Source organism: Culex quinquefasciatus, chromosome 2 (assembly GCF_015732765.1).
Source record: "Culex quinquefasciatus strain JHB chromosome 2, VPISU_Cqui_1.0_pri_paternal, whole genome shotgun sequence".
Taxonomy (NCBI): Eukaryota; Metazoa; Arthropoda; class Insecta; order Diptera; family Culicidae; genus Culex; species Culex quinquefasciatus.
In genome coordinates, this window is record NC_051862.1 from 185,352,090 (window position 1) to 185,369,771 (window position 17,682).

At 40.6% G+C, this 17,682-nt stretch overlaps 1 protein-coding gene across 1 annotated transcript in view; it reads left to right on the forward strand.

The window, feature by feature from the left end:
- Nucleotides 1–543: 543 nt before the first annotated feature.
- LOC6031234 (AF4/FMR2 family member lilli) overlaps nucleotides 544–17,682 on the forward strand; it is a 128,241-nt gene continuing 111,102 nt past the window's right edge. The window contains 2 exon segments of the mRNA XM_038255548.1: nucleotides 544–1,348; nucleotides 16,071–17,010. Of these exon segments, the coding sequence (XP_038111476.1) occupies nucleotides 16,781–17,010 (230 nt within the window). The 5' untranslated portion in view covers nucleotides 544–1,348; nucleotides 16,071–16,780.

Here is a 17,682-nt window from a genome sequence, read left to right on the forward strand (position 1 = left end):
GTTGAATCAGTTTTGAATTCCAATTAAATCAAAACAAAAAAGAAAATCAAAAAGAAAAAAAGAAGAAGAAGCAGCTGTCAAAGCTTACCCGTCTGTTCCGTTTCAATTCCGTTTGAATTCCGCTTGAACCGATTTGCGGCGAAAACTCAAACGGAACCGGTTGTTGCGTTTGAAGCGGAATTCGTTTCCGAATCTAAAACGAACACTGTTTAGAATTCGAATCGAACTTTTTTCGCTCAAGCGGAATTCTAAACGGAATTCAAACGGAACGTGCTGAGTGGGAATCATCTCATGAGAAATTTCGGGTTTAACAAAATGGAATGCCAAATGGAACAATTTTGGATCAGCGTGTAGATATTCGTTTTGCAACAGTCGTCACCCGTCGCTAAAACTCCGTTCGTCTTGACATTTTAGACAGCTTTGACAATCAGACGTTTCGGAGTGGCGGGTGTTTGACAGCTGAAGCTTCACCGCGATCGGTCGCGGGGAGAGAACGGAACGGGACGGACGGACGGGACGAGCGGGGGGCCATGGTAAAGAAAGAAAAAAAAAATAAGAAAATAAAATGGCGATCTTTGCGTGCTGTAAATCTTCGTTCGGTGCGACTGTGGACGAAATTTTCGACTGAAAGCAACCCCCGGGAGCCCGTTTTGGCTGTGCGTACGGGTGCATAAGGACCAGGTGCGACCGGAACCGCTGGAGTTTGCCGCGTAACGGGACCAGCGGCCGCACCGGAAGCGGAAAATAGACATCCATCCGCGGTGAAACTCTCTGCTCGCGCTCGCGGGACTAAAAAGTGGGAAAGTTTTTTTTCGAGATTTTTGCTGACGAGAGAAGGAATTTTTTTTCGACGTCGTCGTCGTCGTTGCCGTGTGTGTGAGAGTGACGGGGTGCCAAGAGTGAGGGGCCTTGAGAGCGGTGAACGACGGTGTTCCTTTGGTGTGTGCGGTGTCGAACTTGGCCAACGGAATCGACGGCAAGCCGGAACCGTCTAGCACGGCAAGTGTTTTGATCTTCCTCGGGCAGGGGTGATTCATTACGGACCGGAAATTTCCGGTTGCTTTCTGACGTTTTCTGTGGCGCGTCTGTGCTCTACCACTATTTGTGCCGGAATTGCTCCTTCCGAGTGGGGAGCAGGAGGAGAAGGACAGAAGCGGATTTGAAGCGAGACTCGGCGAAACGGGACTTTGTTTTGGACTTTTGTTATTTTCGGGCAAGAAAGTGAGTGTGTGCGTGAGCGAACACAAATCACACAAGGATTTGTTGACTTCCGGAAGGTGTTTATACTGTGTAGAGTAACAGGAAGTGGTTCCCGACGGATTTAGTGGCCAAGGAATTGTTTTGCACGGTAAGTTTAGAGAGTTGTACTTTTTGGAGAACATAACTTTGTGCTGCCAACAAACTTTAGTCATAAAAGGAAGCAGTGGGTGGGATGGCCACTTTGTGTGTTAAACCTTTACCAATCTTATGAAATGGTATTAAATATTTTATTTTTTGTCTACAGTACTAGGAATGAGACCTCAAGTTTGTGTCTACAAACATGATAATCTAGTTTTTCTGGTGATTCAACAACATTAAATGCGAAATATTGTAGAAAAAAACATTTGCAATAAAATTTCTGGATGGATTTTTTCTTAACTTGAAAGTAAAATCAACACCAACAAGTTGTTTAAAACAAATTAGTCTATATTTTTTACTACTGCATTCCAAAATAACAAAATTTAATAAATAAAATAGTTATTAATAATTAACATATAATTTAGAATTGAGAGCAATTAAGCAAAGCAATTAAGTTTAGCCGAATTTCATTTATTTTGGTAGACAATACTTTTGTTCGGTATCCGAAGAAATAATCGTTATAATTATTATTCTTTTGAATTGCTTATAATAGCGTTGCAAAACTCATTTTTTCAGCACCCGTAGTTTCTGGAAATGTGCGACTCGTGCTGGAAAAAGTGCTTTCTGAAATTAGTTGCATGGACTTCTATTTTATTATTAAATCATAAATTTGTGTTACAGCAATCTAATATACCAGACAGAAACCGGAGTTTTTACAAATCCTCAAAAAATAATTGCTTTATGATATTGTTTTAATTTTTTTTCTTCTATGTTCTTAAAAATCTTAAAGACTTACTCTCTTGATAAGTTGCAGTCACATTTTATACTACACTCAACCCCCGTTGGTTGGTCACTTTTTCGTTTGACTCTTTTTTAGTTTGTTTTAGTTTTTGTGTTTGTTTAGTTGGTTAGTCAAAGTCAAACTAAAAAGTGACGAACTGTCACTTTTTACACGGCGCTCACGCACACTATCAAAACAAACGTTTGGTAGTGTGTGTGTGAACTCCCTGTAAAAAGGGTGTCAAACTAAAAAGTGACCCCGTTCGTTTGACACCAGTTGGTGTCAAACCTTCGGGGTTTGAGTGTAACAGGCTAGAGTTTGTTCAAATATTACGTTCAGAGATTTTCGGCATCTCAGATTTGCATATTTCTACATCTGCTACATCAAGCTTCTACTTTTTATCATTCTCTTATTATTGATTATTTATAAAGTATATTCTTCTTTACTGTCTTTTGTTTTTTCAATCTTCACCCTTTTCTTGAACAAGTGAGGTTCGAGCCCTTACTCAATTTATGGAATTATTGTACTATTATTGTACTTTTGGTAAACTTTTATAACAAGCTTATCTAATCTAATCTAATCAGACCCTAGTGCAGCCAATCTTTCGGAGGGATCCTGGAGAGTGCCTTTGGTTAGATGACGCCTAGCACTCTTCTTGTCATTTATTAACATTTGTAGTGCGCCATTGCATCGGAGTGCATTGAAACATCACAAGCGTTAAAGCGGCCAGGCCTACTGCGTAAAGCCGTACCGCAGAGATGACTCGTAATTGGGTCCTAAAATGAAGCTTAGATTGCTGATATTATTGTTTACAGCGATAAAGCTTTATTTTTCTGAGTACAATGACCCTTTGTAAGACCACAAAGAGTTTAAAATGGATTTTTAAATCAATTTTGAACAATTGATCTCGTGGTCCTTCTTGACAGAAAAGTTCCTACTTGACAGCTCGTTCCAAGGGGACCATAGTTGATCCATCGAAAAAATGTTGTCTTGTCAAAAAATGATTTTGCATTAAAATGAAAAAAAGTGATCAGAAATGGTTTTTGATCGTGTTTTTTACCGTTGTACATAAAAATTTACATAGGGCTTTAGTACCCAATTGGGTTGAGTTTGAGCACTGAGTGTTCGAACAACAACACAACTCTGAATCGACAGGGGAGGAAGAAGCGTGGGGACACACCACCATACGCTCCGAGATTTGGTTGTATTCGTTGGGAGCACCATGCTAAGAAGGTTTGGTACTCCGGGACCCTCTGGGATGGGACATTGTATTTCCACGAATGCCCTGGACACTATTTGCCGTGGTTATAGCGCCACAACTCGCTCTCTGTAACAGTGTTCCTATACTTACACCAAACCCAAAACACAAAACACAAACCCCCGGAACGAGTCAAAATGCGTAACGGGAAATGAAGGTGTGAATGCCTGGCCGGAACACTCAAAGCGTGTTCTAGCGTGTTGCTCGTGCTGACTCAAAGCAAGGGTGAGATGTAGGTGTAAGGGCAGTGAAAATTGCGAATTGTGAAAACGGAATTGAGCAAATAATATTTTTTTAATGTTTTAAATTACTGAAACAACCCATGATGATCAAAATTCAGTTGGGAGTTCTGCGATTTTTTGAACATATAAAAATTTTTCGAACGCTTTGATAAGTGCGCTGGCAGTGGTTCTTTTAATTTCTTTTGTGTCGTTGTTTGTGTGCTTGCAGTGACAGATTCTTTTAATTGCGAGTCGATTGCGGGCAGTGGGGCCACGCGGTTGCTCGGCAGGATTGTTCCTGTTTTCGGCGTCCATATTTCTCGTTAGCAATGATAAAAGTAGTCCTTCCACTATCATCGTTGATCAGAAGGCACACCGCCGGTTGTGTTCGTCGTAGTTATTGTGTTGCAATGTAACATGTTAGTTGCAGACGATTGTGAGCATCGGAGCAACGCGGTTACTATTTTCCCGGCATCATCAGTCGATCGCGAGCAGCAGGTCGCGCGGTTGATTTGCATGTTTCATAGTGTTTTTAAGATTTGCTAGTTTTAAAGTTTTCGATAGATACGAACTTTGGGCGGTCTCTATCACTCTAGTATCGGACTAAAATTCCCATCCACTTCCCAGTCACCCTACCACTGGTCGTAGCCGGCGCCGGTATTGGTCAGCATTGTATTGTATTGCAAGTATTGGGTTTTTGAAAAGTATCGAAGCGAGAAAAGATAGCTGCCACTCATCTTCCGCGGCTCGTGCAAGGACTTCGCCGCCCTGAGCTCCTAATTGTGTGAAAGTATGGCACGGAGCGAAGGCGCCAAATACCCATATAGACCCTTGGAATTTCCGGACGCCCGCCGCGGGATTCGAACCGGTGACTACTGGATTGTGAGTTCAGTGCGCGATCCGAGTCGTAAGCATGGTTTCATCTCACCCCAGCGGGCCTTCGTTAAATCCCAGTCGACACCGGTTAGCGTTTCTTGTTTAGGCCTTCCGTTGCATGGGGAAGTAAATTGTTGGTCCCGACCTGAGGTCGGGGTTTGAGGTTTGAGTGCTCTCCTCATTCAAGCACACCAACGCCTGGTTAAACCGGAATGCTCTAAGTAGTATGACTCATTAGGTTTTGCCTTTTCGAACCAGGTGAAACTACCAGAACCAATCACCTCACGCGCCTTTCGTTATCGCATCTACCCAGAGCTCTGTGTCTGCTCATCGTTCATCATTAAGTCTAGAGTTACAGATTTGTTTACCGAAAATATTTAAATACATCATCTCATCACTCTGCTTCCGAACCCCTCTCGTTACCTGTCGTTACCTCCGATTGACCCCTTTTTTCTTCTTTTTCTTCTCCCAATTGCTCCCCCTCCTTCCCAAAACAGGCAACAAACAGCAGCGCACACCATAACAAACACACGAAGGACACTGCAGCAGCAGCAACCAGACAGACAGATGTAACGTAACGAGAACGCAGTCTGCTCACCAAATTTTCCTTTCTTACCCTTAACCCGGTTTTAATCGCGGACAAGTGGCCGACGAATTAATCAAATTGCCTGACCGTGCGCGAGAAGGAGCATTCACTCACACACACACACGAAGAAGGCAGCAAACTGAAAGTGAATCCGCCAAAGTAGAAAGTTTGGCCGATTTTTTGCTCGACTTTTTTTTTCGATTGGTGTGCGCACATATTAAATAATAGTAAAACGCGGGGGGGGGGCAACGCCGAAGCCGCGCCGTGTTTGTGTAACATAATAGTGCTCGGTTTAAATTTTCACCTCGCCGGAGAGTGATGATTGGTGGCAATTAGATGTAGCCTTAAGTTCCGTACATCTAATTTGTGTATTTGTGTAAGATAGGTTTCTCTACACTATTTAGTGCTTTTAAGTGGTAGCGGGTAATAAAAGTTAAAATATAATCGAAGCAAGGTGTGCGTTCTCTTTGGCCACAACACGAGCCAAGGAAGAGAGGAAAGAGGAAGAGGGAAAGTGCAGTGAACAAGAAGATGCTGGCGATAAAGCGTTAGTGAATACTCAAGATTTACTGCAATCGATTTGCACGATACGTGACTAATATCTTGAATGAGCGCTCTCGTTTTTATTGGCGGTGTTTGTGGTATGTGTGCGTCGCACACGAACGCCAATGTATGTGGCGCTGCTGAATGGTGTGTGCAAATCGTCACACACTACACATTATATTACCCAGAGCAACGAAGACAGGAGCAACAGTGGAGAAAAATGTAAGCATCAAGCATCAACTCACACACGAAAATAATACCAGTCAGACGGCAGCAGCGAAGGCAGAAGAGTTTGGTATGAAATAAAACGCTAATTTTCCTTCCCCCCTCTGCCGGGGACTGTGGATTGTGGAAACACCGGGATCGCAAGAAAAAGAATGAAGAATCGTCCACGAGAAAACATGGACCAAATGTCTCGATGCGCGTTGTTGTTTAGAGAGAGAGGGGGAAAAAAGCAATTTGAACGTTTTGACTCTGAACCGCGGCTGGCTTATTTCGGCTGACCAATTTTAATAATTTATCTAGGTGATGAACAGTTTTAAAACGCTGGGAAGATTGGAACGATGAGCGGTTACAAACACATTGATCCAGGATACTTACATTTGGTAGAAGAGATGAACTTGTTTTACGTGGAATAAACTGTTTGGAGGTCAGCTTAACTCTCTTGTTTTGTTTTTTTGTTCTTATTTTGTTTATTCTTTATTTTGTGTTTTATATCTTATTTAACAGCCGGGAACCGTGGTGTAGGGGTAAGCGTGATTGCCTCTCACCCAGTCGGCTTGGGTTTGATCCCAGACGGTCCCGGTGGCATTTTTCGAGACGAGATTTGTCTGACCACGCCTTCCGCCGGATGGGGAAGTAAATGTTGGCCCCGGTCTAACCTAGATGGTTAGGTCGTTAGCTCAATCCAGGTGTAGGAGTCGTCTTCCTGGGTCCTGCTTCGGTGGAGTCGCTGGTAGGCAGTTGGACTAACAATCCAAAGGTCGTCAGTTCGAATCCCTGGGTGGATGGAAGCTAAGGTGTAAAAAGAAGTTTGCAGTTGTCTCAACAACTAAACCTTCGGACACCTAGTGTCGAGTAGGAATCTCGCAATCGTAGTTTATGATCCGTTAGGTGTACAAAACCCGAATCCCAAATATCAGCTTAATTTATTTTGCCAGTTTTGAGCCCCTTAACGATTTTTGAATTTTTCACAAACCTCACGACCCGAGCAGACGGTAATAACATGGGAAGGTCAGTTTTTGATATTGTGAGAAGATCGAAATATGTTATTGGGATGATCGGATTAGTTGCCAAAATAACAAAAATCAATAACAAAGATTTGTTCGAAGAATAACTTAAACTGTTGTTATGTTGTTATTGCAATAACAAACTAATAACACAGAAGGAATCATAAAGGAATAACAAGATTTGTTATTTTGTGCGGAGAGGTGGAGCAGCATAATAACAAAAATTGTTATTGAGCTTGTATGTCTTTATAACAAAAAAAGTTATTGTTTTGGCCATTTGCAAATAAACCTCACTCCAGATTTAACTTCAACGTCAGCTCCGACTTTCTCGCTCTGTGAAAATAATAACAGTTTTTGTTATTCACATTTCAAAAATTCTCAATAAATAAATCAATTCCCTTAGAGACTATAACAAACAACTTTCAAAAGTTAATTTTATCAGATTAATTTAAGCTTAAGGACCCCATTTCATGGTCAAATTAATGACCATTAAATGACGATTAAATTGGTCAAAACTATTCCATAGTTCTAGCCAATTTTAGTAAAGTCCCTTAGGGGGTGTATCAAATAATTAAAAATAATCAACTTTCAAAATTTCAACCTTTTAGAATAACTTTAGCTTAAGGACCCCATTTCATGGTCAAATTAATGACCCCGACGAAAATGGTCAAAATTATCCCATAGTTCTAGCCAATTTTAGCAAAGTCCTTTCCCGGGCAGACGGTAATAACAGAATTCATGCCATTTCAATAACAAATACTGTTAAAATAACAGAAAGTGTTATGGAATCTTCTTGAAAATCCAATTTTTGCATAAGAGTTTGATAACAGTTTATGTTATCATAATAAAATTTGTTATTGGTCTGATATTGGTTGAAATCCAAAACAACTTGGGAATAACATTTTTTGTTATAGAAGAATACCGCCAATTGTTATTGTGATGATCGGATTAGTTGTTAAAATAACAAAAAATAATAACAGAGATTTGTTCGAAGAATAACAAAAAATGTGATTGGTCTATTATTACAATAACAATCCAATAACAAAAAAATCATAACGACGAATAACAAATCTTGTTATAAATATCAAAATATGTTATTGACCTAGTATTTTCAAATATCAATAAAAGTTTTTCCCAAGTTATTTCCGTCTGCTCGGATTAGGGGGTGTATCAAATATTTAAAAATAATCAACTTTCAAAATTTCAACATTTTAGAATAACTTTAGCTTGAGGACCCCATTTCATGGTCAAATTAATGACCCCGACGAAAATGGTCAAAATTATACCAAAGATCTAAACATATTAAACAAAAGAAAAAAATATAACCGATTGTGTTATGGACACTTAAAAACTTGTCCATTTGTGCGATTTATGGTAATTTTATTTCTAAGTCAGAATACCAAACGAATAACAAATCTTGTTATTAGGAGAGTTTTTGAAATGTATAACATTTCCTCTTATTAGCGTGCTATTAAACATTTTCAGTATAATATCACTTCAATACCAAATCTTGTTATTTTATCAGAAACTGTTAAAAAAAATTCCTCTTGAAGTTGAAGGTCAGGATAAAATAAAATCACTTTTTGTTATTTTAACAGGATTTGTTATTGAAATACTATTAATTTTGTTATTACCGTCTGCCCGGGGAGCTCATAGTTCGTGTTCCAGAAAGAAGTGCGAAAAGATTCGTCCACTTCCTAAAATGCTACAGAATTTAAAATGAAAACATCAACTTTTTCTTCACTCTCTTCTGGCAGCACCATCAGCTTGCTTGGTTGCAAGTGCTGCCCTGAAATGCTCGTAATATTGACCAATTTTGTTACATCCTAATCCCAACGCTTCCTCCTCTCCTTTAGATTCAGAATTGTGTCGTTTGAAAACTGCTTGCTCAAATACAACCCACTTCAACGAATCATCTCTGCGGTGAACTTTATGCAGTAGGCCAGGCCGCTTGCGGAACTGTACGTTTCTGGAGTTTTTTTAAAGGTCCAATAAACCAAATTTTCAGTTTTTTGCTTTTTGGGTGTTTTTTAAAACCCCTGACTCAAGGCAGTTTTAAAAACACTTAAAAAGCAAAAACTGAAAATTTGGTTTATTGGACCTTTTTAAAAAAATCTGCAAATTTGTATTTCATGAAAAAATAGTCTATTTTGAAGGAGTTCAAACACGCGAAACGTGTTCATAAACGCGTTTTAAATGGTTTTCAGTTCATTAAACTTCTATTTGCTCCCTGATTTTTCAACTTTTTAAAGCTTATGATTTCCAATACATTCGGACAAAATTCGTTCAACCAGAGTCGAGAATATTAAATGTCTAATTTTGATCAGCTTTCCAAACACAGACACTTGCTCAGGAATTGATTATGATTCGACATCAGGGTTACTAGGTTAAAATTTGATGAAAGTGGGTCTGTGAGTCCTGTTTGTCACAGATTTAAACAAACTTTGAACAGATTTTGGAAGAAATTTTAGATAAATACAGGTTTTACACATTGAGGTGCAATATTGTGCCGCTTAAAAAAAATCAAGATCATTAAAAATGTTTTTAAAATTAGTAAGGTCGATAGAAATAGCATCTCGTCATTTTCGTGCTAAATTGTCGCACGTGGATTTCTGGGCCAAATTGAGTTAAATCGCCTCAATGCCTCACCTTTTGACCTTCACAAATCCCCAAAATTCGATTTCAATTCTGAGATTTTCAATAAAAAAACGTTACTTAATCCACCCTTAGGTGGTTGGTGCCTTCCTCTCATTCAAAGGGTAATGCTATCCAAAATAGACACGCTCGTGGGAAGGTCTTTTAATCACCTATCCAAAGATAGGTCGCATGATATATTTGGAATAAGTTTTCATCTAAATATCTGAGAACTAGCTTCCAAAAAGTGTATAAATAACTCTTAAGTGCTTATAACTTTTGATAGGGTTGTCAGATCTTCAATGTTTTGGACGCGTTGGAAAGGTCTTTTGATTACCTGTTCAACGACGGGTTGCATGATAGATCCGGACAACGTTTTCATCGTGATATCTGAGATCCGGCTTCCAAAAAGTGCATAAATAACACTTAATTGCTAATAACTTTTGATAGGGTTGTCAGATCTTCAATGTTTTGGTCGCGTTGGAAAGGTCTTTTAAATACCTTTCTAAAAATGTATAACATGCTGGGGTTTCTTACAAAAACCACCCTTTTTACAATCTTCCGGACTTTAGTCAAAATCGTTTTTTTTTAGCATAACTTTTGAAGTACTTTACTAAACTTCATAATATTCAATAGGGACTTATGGGACCCCAAGACGAATCGAATGAGACCAAAACGGTCCAAATCGGTTAAGCCAGTGCTGAGATAATCGAGTGCATATTTTTTTGGTGCACAGACCCACATCCCTACACACACACACACACACACACACACACACACACACACACACACAGACATTTGCTCAGAATTCGATTCTGAGTCGATAGGTATACATGAAGGTGGGTCTATGAGGTCTAATTGAGAAGTTCAGTTTTCGAGTGATTTTATAGCCTTTCCTCAGTAAGGTGAGGAAGTCAAAAACACCGTGTATTGTTGTCAATCTTGTCGTGATAACTTGACACAACCTGAAAATTGATGCGATAAGTGCGACAACTGGCCGTAGGGATTTCAGGTCAGAACGCGTTTGACACTTGTACAAGCCCGACTACCGTAAACATTCGTAATTATAACTCGGGACTCCGGCAACAAAATTCATCAAATCTTTGGAAAAATGCACGGAGTGGGCAACCAAACAAAATTTGTTTGTTTGTTTACATTGCGTGCTCTATTTTTTGTTTATTCAAGGACAAACATTAAAACGAGTTTTTCTAAGAACGTCAAAAAGCGACGTACAAGATATAGCAAGACAGCGTCGATCTGATGCTTAATATTAATTGAATATTATGTTGTGTTGGGATTGTTTCCAATATTTGTCGGTTGATTGCATCTAACTTTCTTAAAAAAAAGTTGGATTTCAAAAATCTTCTCATAAAAATAAGGAATTTGAGTCTTTATTTTATTTTTCTTTAAATTGCATTAATTTCTATGGCTCCTTTTACCCAGTAATCCTGAAAATATACTAAATATTTCAATATTTTTTTCCTTGTATTGCTGAAATTACTTAGTTCCGAATCCGATTCATAACCGTGGGTCGTCTGTCCGTCGGCGATACCAAAAATCTCAGCCATTTCTTCCTCATCCCCCACCCCTAACCCTACTTTCCTGCTCTCTTCCGATTCGAAAAGGCTAATTTATGTCGCGAGATTAATGGACCTCGTAGACCCTCCCCTCTCTCCCCCCCCCCCTTCCTGCTCCTCTTTTGCTGGTTGTCATTCCGAAAACTCCAAAGGTGGTGATTTATCAAAGTGGCGAGAGTCGGCCTAATTATTCAAAAGGATTAAAATGTGAACTTTTCGGATTGCGTGCGTCTAGCTGGTCGTGCAGAGTTGGAGGAACGAAATTTTGGGGCTCTTTTTTTGCGCTATTTTGAAGAAAAACAGGTTGAACTTTGTTGTGATAAGAAAGTTGACACTGCAAAGGAATCCTTTAGGCTAAACGATTTCTTCTAGCAGGTGGGTTGCCTATTCAGATTTGATGTCAAAGCCACACCAATATGCTGCAAAGCGAAACGATGAATTTGTTATCATCTGGAACAAAACGAGTGCTTGTTATGTAAGTGCTGATAAAATACACTCGTTGTATCTCGCTGGAATAACCGGGAGTATAATCAGTACCACTCAAAAAGATTCAAAGAATCTCTCTTCGTTTTTTATACTTGCTAGTAAAAAATTAAAACGACCTTGCTACATTGCCTCATAAGAAGTACATTTTCGAAACCCATTTCTCAAGAACAGTCACATCATTACATACCCTAATGAGTGCGCTTTGACGGGCGGAATCACAAAGAAAGAATCCTTGCTCGTGAAAAGGAAGACAGCAAAATACGCCCTGGAGAGAGTGCCCCCTAGCCTCCCAAAAGTGGGAATGCAAATTGAAAACTCAAAGAACGTGGTGGACCCACCTAAGAGGGGGGACGAAAAACCTTGAAGTATCTAAAGTAAGAGAAAATTCCACCGCAAATTTGGAGCTAGAGAAAAAACGGTGTGATTGGTGGGGACGGCGAGGAGTCAAATAAACGAAAAAGGAAAATTCACTTTGCTCTCGTTGAACTCACCGCACTTCACTTGCAAACGTACATTTTCTCTGGGGAGATGGTGGCAAGGAAAAGGTGTGCCAAAACCAAAAACCAAGATAAAAAAGGGAAGCTGCCACCTCTGGCAAGACGGTCAGTTGTGTGAGGGAAATTTGGAAAATCGCAAAAAAAAAAGAAAACAAAGAGTTGAGTGTTCCATAGCACAAATTAATCGAGCAATCTTTTGTTTGATAAACAAGGAATTGTAAACATGGTACTTTTGTGATCGAGTAATCATCATGTTTGTCAAAACCAAAGATGTGTGACTTTTATGTTATATCTTGGAATAGGTCATTCCCTTGTGGACCACCGATCAGTGAGGTACTCCTGGATATTAGCTCCTGAAACGTGCTTAAAAAGTGCAAAAATGCCTCACGGCAAGAAAAAGAGGCGGTCCTCACCAGCAGGATCGGCAGATTTGAAGAAGCTAAAGAATGCCGAAGCGCTACCTCCAAAGCCAGGCAGTTTGAGCAAGGACGCTCAAAATTCGTCTGGAAACCAGTTCGCTACCCTCCCTGTGGACGTGAGCGAGAAGGAAGAATTTGAACGACGGGAAAAGTTGCCACCCATTTTTGTGAAAACATCGTCATCGGACTCGGTGCGAAAGTGGCTGACCGGATTTATCAAATCTGGTGCTTTACGAGCTTCCATTCGCTTGTGTGCTGATGGACTCAAAATTCTGCTACCTACCAGCAAGGATTACAACTACGTTCGGGATTTCCTGAACAACACAAAGATTGAATACTACAGCCATGACGATCCAGGTAAACGCCCCATGAAACAGGTCCTCCGTGGCTTGTACGACATGGATGTGAGTGTGCTGAAAGAAGAGCTCAAAACTCTTAAGTTGAACGTGATCGAAGTCTTCAAGATGACGAGACACAACAAGGACATCAAGTATCGTGATCAACTGTACCTGGTTCATCTCGAAACGCCGTTTGAGCTGAAAGCAGTTCGGGCAATTTTCAACATCATCGTGACTTGGGAACGTTATCGTCCAGTGCACCGAGACGTGACACAATGTTCGAACTGCTTGCAGTTTGGACATGGTGGAAGGAACTGTTTCATCAAGAGTCGTTGTGCAACCTGCGGAGGTGAGCACAAAACTCAAGCTTGCAACACAATCAACGAGAACATCGAAGCTAAATGCTTCAATTGCGGCGGCGACCATTCGACCAAGAATAGAAGCTGCCCAAAACGAGCTGAGTTTGTAAAAATTCGGCAGCAAGCGATGACGAGGCACCAACCAAATCGTCGCAAAACACCACCAACTTTCACGGACGTGGATTTTCCTGCTTTGGCGTCGCCAGGAGCGGGATCTGTTCGAGTGGTTCCAAATCTGCAGCCATTGCCGTTGAATCAGCGGCAAAGAGTTGCAGAGCATACAACACCTCCAGGCTTCAGTCAGCAACCGAGGGAAAACCAACCAACATCAACGGGTGAAGGCAACAGTGACCTGTTTTCACCACAAGAACTTTTGAACATTTTCATCGAGATGACAACAACACTGCGTGGGTGCAAAACTCGCCAGGAACAAGTAAGAACCCTTGGAGCATTCATCTTAAAATACAGTTCGTAGTTTACTCGTTCTAATGATTTTGAATAATTCAAAAAAAATTTATTTTAGTTTTAAGTTAGGATTAGTTGTTTAAGTGATTTTTTCTTTTTATTTACCCAAATGTATTCGATTAAATGCAAAAATGTAAAACAATTTGAAATAAATGAATGGATGTGAACAGTAAATAATAAAACGAAAAATACAACAAAGATGAAGAGCATTTAGCCATACCACTTAGAATGTAAATAAAATGTAATTATTATAAGAGAGTTCAATAAAGACATATTTAATTTAAAAAAAAGCCACAGTTGACCCCTAAAAAAATGACATTTTTAAAAACATTGGCAAAATCACATAAAACAAGTAAAACTTTCAACCCATGACTTTTCCAGAATTTTAAGAGTTCTTCTTTCCAATGCTTTGGATCAAAAATTAGTTGAAAAATTGATTTTTGGCGATTTTTAATCGAAGCCCGTCTAAGGCGGGGTTGGGTTGTAGAGGGTTAAGCTACAAATTTATGTTCAATACATTAAATTTTCTTTTAGAATTCAAATTGTTTATGCCAAAAAAAATCCGAACCAAACATCGACGTGAGCGATGGACAAATACGCCCGGTTAGTAGACCATATAAAAACCTCGCAGCATCGTAGCTCTGGTGGCATGTAGACGAACATAGCTTTTTGAAAAAAATAGTTGAAGATGAGCTTAACTAACTTGGTATTTTTGAGTAGTTTAGTTTCATCGATTGTTCTTGTTTTGTTTTAAATTTTGAATCATTTTTCAAATTTCAAACATTTGTGACTGACTTACGTTACATTTATTGAGAACAGAAATCTCCTAAAAACCCCGATTCAGCGAAGAAAAAAAAAGGGGTGAACGCTTCGCTCCCCCCAAAAACTTGACAGCCCTCGAGGGGAAATAAACGCTCGCGCGCAAATGTCGAGTGGCGAGCGCTGCTCAGGGAGGAAAACAAATGGAAAATGAGTGCAATGAAACGTAACCTGATGATGGCGGAAATTTTATCGTGCTAAACTGCAGAACCAGCAGCAGCCCTGCTGCTGTGTGCCTACCTTAAGCCATCATCGGTTCCACCCCGTGCGCAAATCACAGACAAGCAGATGTGACTTTTTTGTTGCTGGATTTTGTGACGAAGCAATCAATTAAATATAAAAGTCAGCAACTTGTCTAAGAACTCCTCAAGAAAAGAGGTTTCAGGGTGAACTCCAGCAATCGAAGGTAGCTTTTGGCCCCCTTTACCCCAGATCCGTAAGAAGGGGTGTCATTTGCAAAAATCACGTCCACAAGAAAAAAGGGGTTGAAGAAGGTTCTTGAAAGTCTTGCTGAAAAAGCTGGTGAGGAAAGGAAGAGGAGGGCAGTAAAATTAAAAGCGAAAAGATTTCAATTTGGCGTAATGAACTGGGATTGCTGCTGCTGCTGCTGCGGTATCGTACAAGTGGGGTTTGTTTGCGGAAAGGGTGGTGAAATCGGCAGAAATGAGAAGAGAGTTTCGGAAGAATGGAAAGCACTTTGTCGGCAAAAGTGATTATTCGGGATTGTGGGAAAATTCTGCTGCTGGCGGAATTTCGCTGCTGGTTCGAACTGCGAATTAAACAAAAATCAAATCAAACCATCCACATTAATAGTCAGGACCCGGTGCCTGCAATCCCCTTTACAGTTTATATGGAATTCCAATAAGAATGTAACAGAAAAATCAGGCTTCGGGTCCAGACTGTTAACGACCCCCGGGTCTTTTGTGGTCTCTATTGCAAGTTTCTGCACGAACCTAGGAGTCCGAAGGCTTGAATGGGAGAGCACCCAAACCTCTTTTTACTCCAAGGAACCTTCCACCCCAGTGTTTGAACTGACGACCTTTGGATTGCGAGTCCAACCGCCGCCAGCGATTCCACCGGAGTAGGCTTGGTTTGGTGTGTTGTTTGTACTTTTGGCATGGAGACGACTCCTACACCTGAAATGACTTAACGGCCTAACAACCAAGGCCGGGACCGACATTTTACTTCCTCATCCGATGGAAGGTTGCAGCAGATGGGAATCGAACCCAGAATCATCCGCTTACAAAGCGGACAGCGTAACCATTCGGCCACGCACTGCGAATTAAACACTATACTTATTTTGTTAAATCATCTGGTTTAGCAAAGTAAAAGTTTTTTGTTTTCTGAAAACGCATATGAACGCAACGCATTTTGTTAATCTGTTTTCGACATCCGATTGTGGGCGTGCCATCTAAGCGGTTACTATTGAACCTTAGCTAGTAAAACCGACCAATTTATTACGTATCATATATCTAGAAACAGTACTTAACCGATAGAACGCCCAACTGCCATTCACATCTCGTTATTAAACCGAATAACGCCACAGATTACCACTCTTATAACTTTTCAATTGCATACTTAATCAGCTTTTCAACCTCCCCCCAACAACCTCACTAAATATTCATTTTTTCCGTTCTCTTGCAGAGTTCCTGACTGGTGCCTGTGCAGCTTTCCTCGGTGCCCCTAAAACAAACATCTCAAAATGCAACAAGATGCACTTGTTGGTGGGCACGTCGATATTACAGAAGCAGCATCCAGCAGGCTACCAGCAGCAGCCGTGGTAGCCTCCGTCACATCCTACAACCGGGATCTACGTGGGTGGTGGTGGTTGTGGTGCCAACAGTAGCAACCCCGTTCCCCACTCCTCCCGGGTGGAGCATTTTGGGTTTAAAATATTGCGAAAAGACTCACATTGAAGTGAGGCAAAAAGAGGAAGCAAACCAAAACTACTTCCACTGTACGGTGTCACTGCGAGGAAGAGAGGGCGGTTGCGGTAGTAGTAGTAGTGCCTGTGATAGTGTTTGTGTGTGTTTGTGTGTTTCGTCTGTGTGAGGGTGCAGTAAGGTGCATCCCGCGCGAGGGGCCAGAAATTGAAATAAAAAAAAAGTTAATCCCCGTGTGTAGTTGGGAGAAACAACAAGAAGAAGAAGAAGCAAAAAAGGCAGAGAAAAATTGCTGGAACAGGAAAAATACAGTTCCTCAACTCTTGTTAAGCTGCAAAATAAACAATCAAACTAGCGAGAGCAGAAGGAAGAGCTCTCCGTCATTGCGGCCGTCGTGTGCTCGCAGTGGAGTATGATAATCAAGAACGGAAAGACTCGCTTTCCGTTGTAATATGTAGTGCAAGATGAGCAATGAAAAGTAGCAAGAACCTGTACTCGTTCAGCTCGGTAGCAGGTACTTTGGGAGCAGCAGCAGCAGCAGGAACAGGACCATCATCATCATCATCATTCTCGTCGTCGTCGTCGTCAGGATCGTCGATTGGTGGATCGGCAACGTCGTCGTCGTCTCTGTCCTCTACGTCGCTGCAGTCGACGAGAGGCGGAGGTCGTGGTTTGGATATGAAAAAATCGCAGAAACCAAGGTAGGTTGGGTGAAAAGGGGGAGGGGAAGGGGTATTATGTGCTGTATGAAGGATATTGATTAAGGGTAGCAAACGGATGAAATGGATGAGATTGGTTTTGAGTTTTATCGATGAACTTTTTGTTTTATGCGTGTTATTCAAGCGTAGAAGATGACTTTGCAACACTTGTGCGATTTTTGGTGTCTTCCTCACCTCAATGAGGAAAGGCTATAAAATCACTCGAAAATTGAACTTGATAATTTGACTTCGTAGACCCACCTTCACGTATACATATCGACTCAGAAGCATATTCTGAACAAATGCTATTGGAAATTATAAAGTTTAGTTTATATCTCGGGTTAGTTTTCAAAAGGTCGTAAGCGCCAGTTGTCAAAATTTGAGTTTTTGGCACGGCTGCACTCTTCCAAAGCACTACTAACGATCTACTCGAATGTGCTTTTCATACGGAGAAGTCACATACGTCCTTGGTGATGCAAGGTCGTAAGTACTGATAATTTCAAAAATTAACTTACGCTCATAGAAAAAGGACGTAAGTTCAGTTTTTATTGCTTCATGATTATGCGCACATGAGTTTTTACGAAAAAAGATGAATATTTGTTATCCCGTTAAAAACATTGAGCTGATTATATGACTTAAAGGATGCGCGAAGAATATGTTCCAATTTGCCAGCCA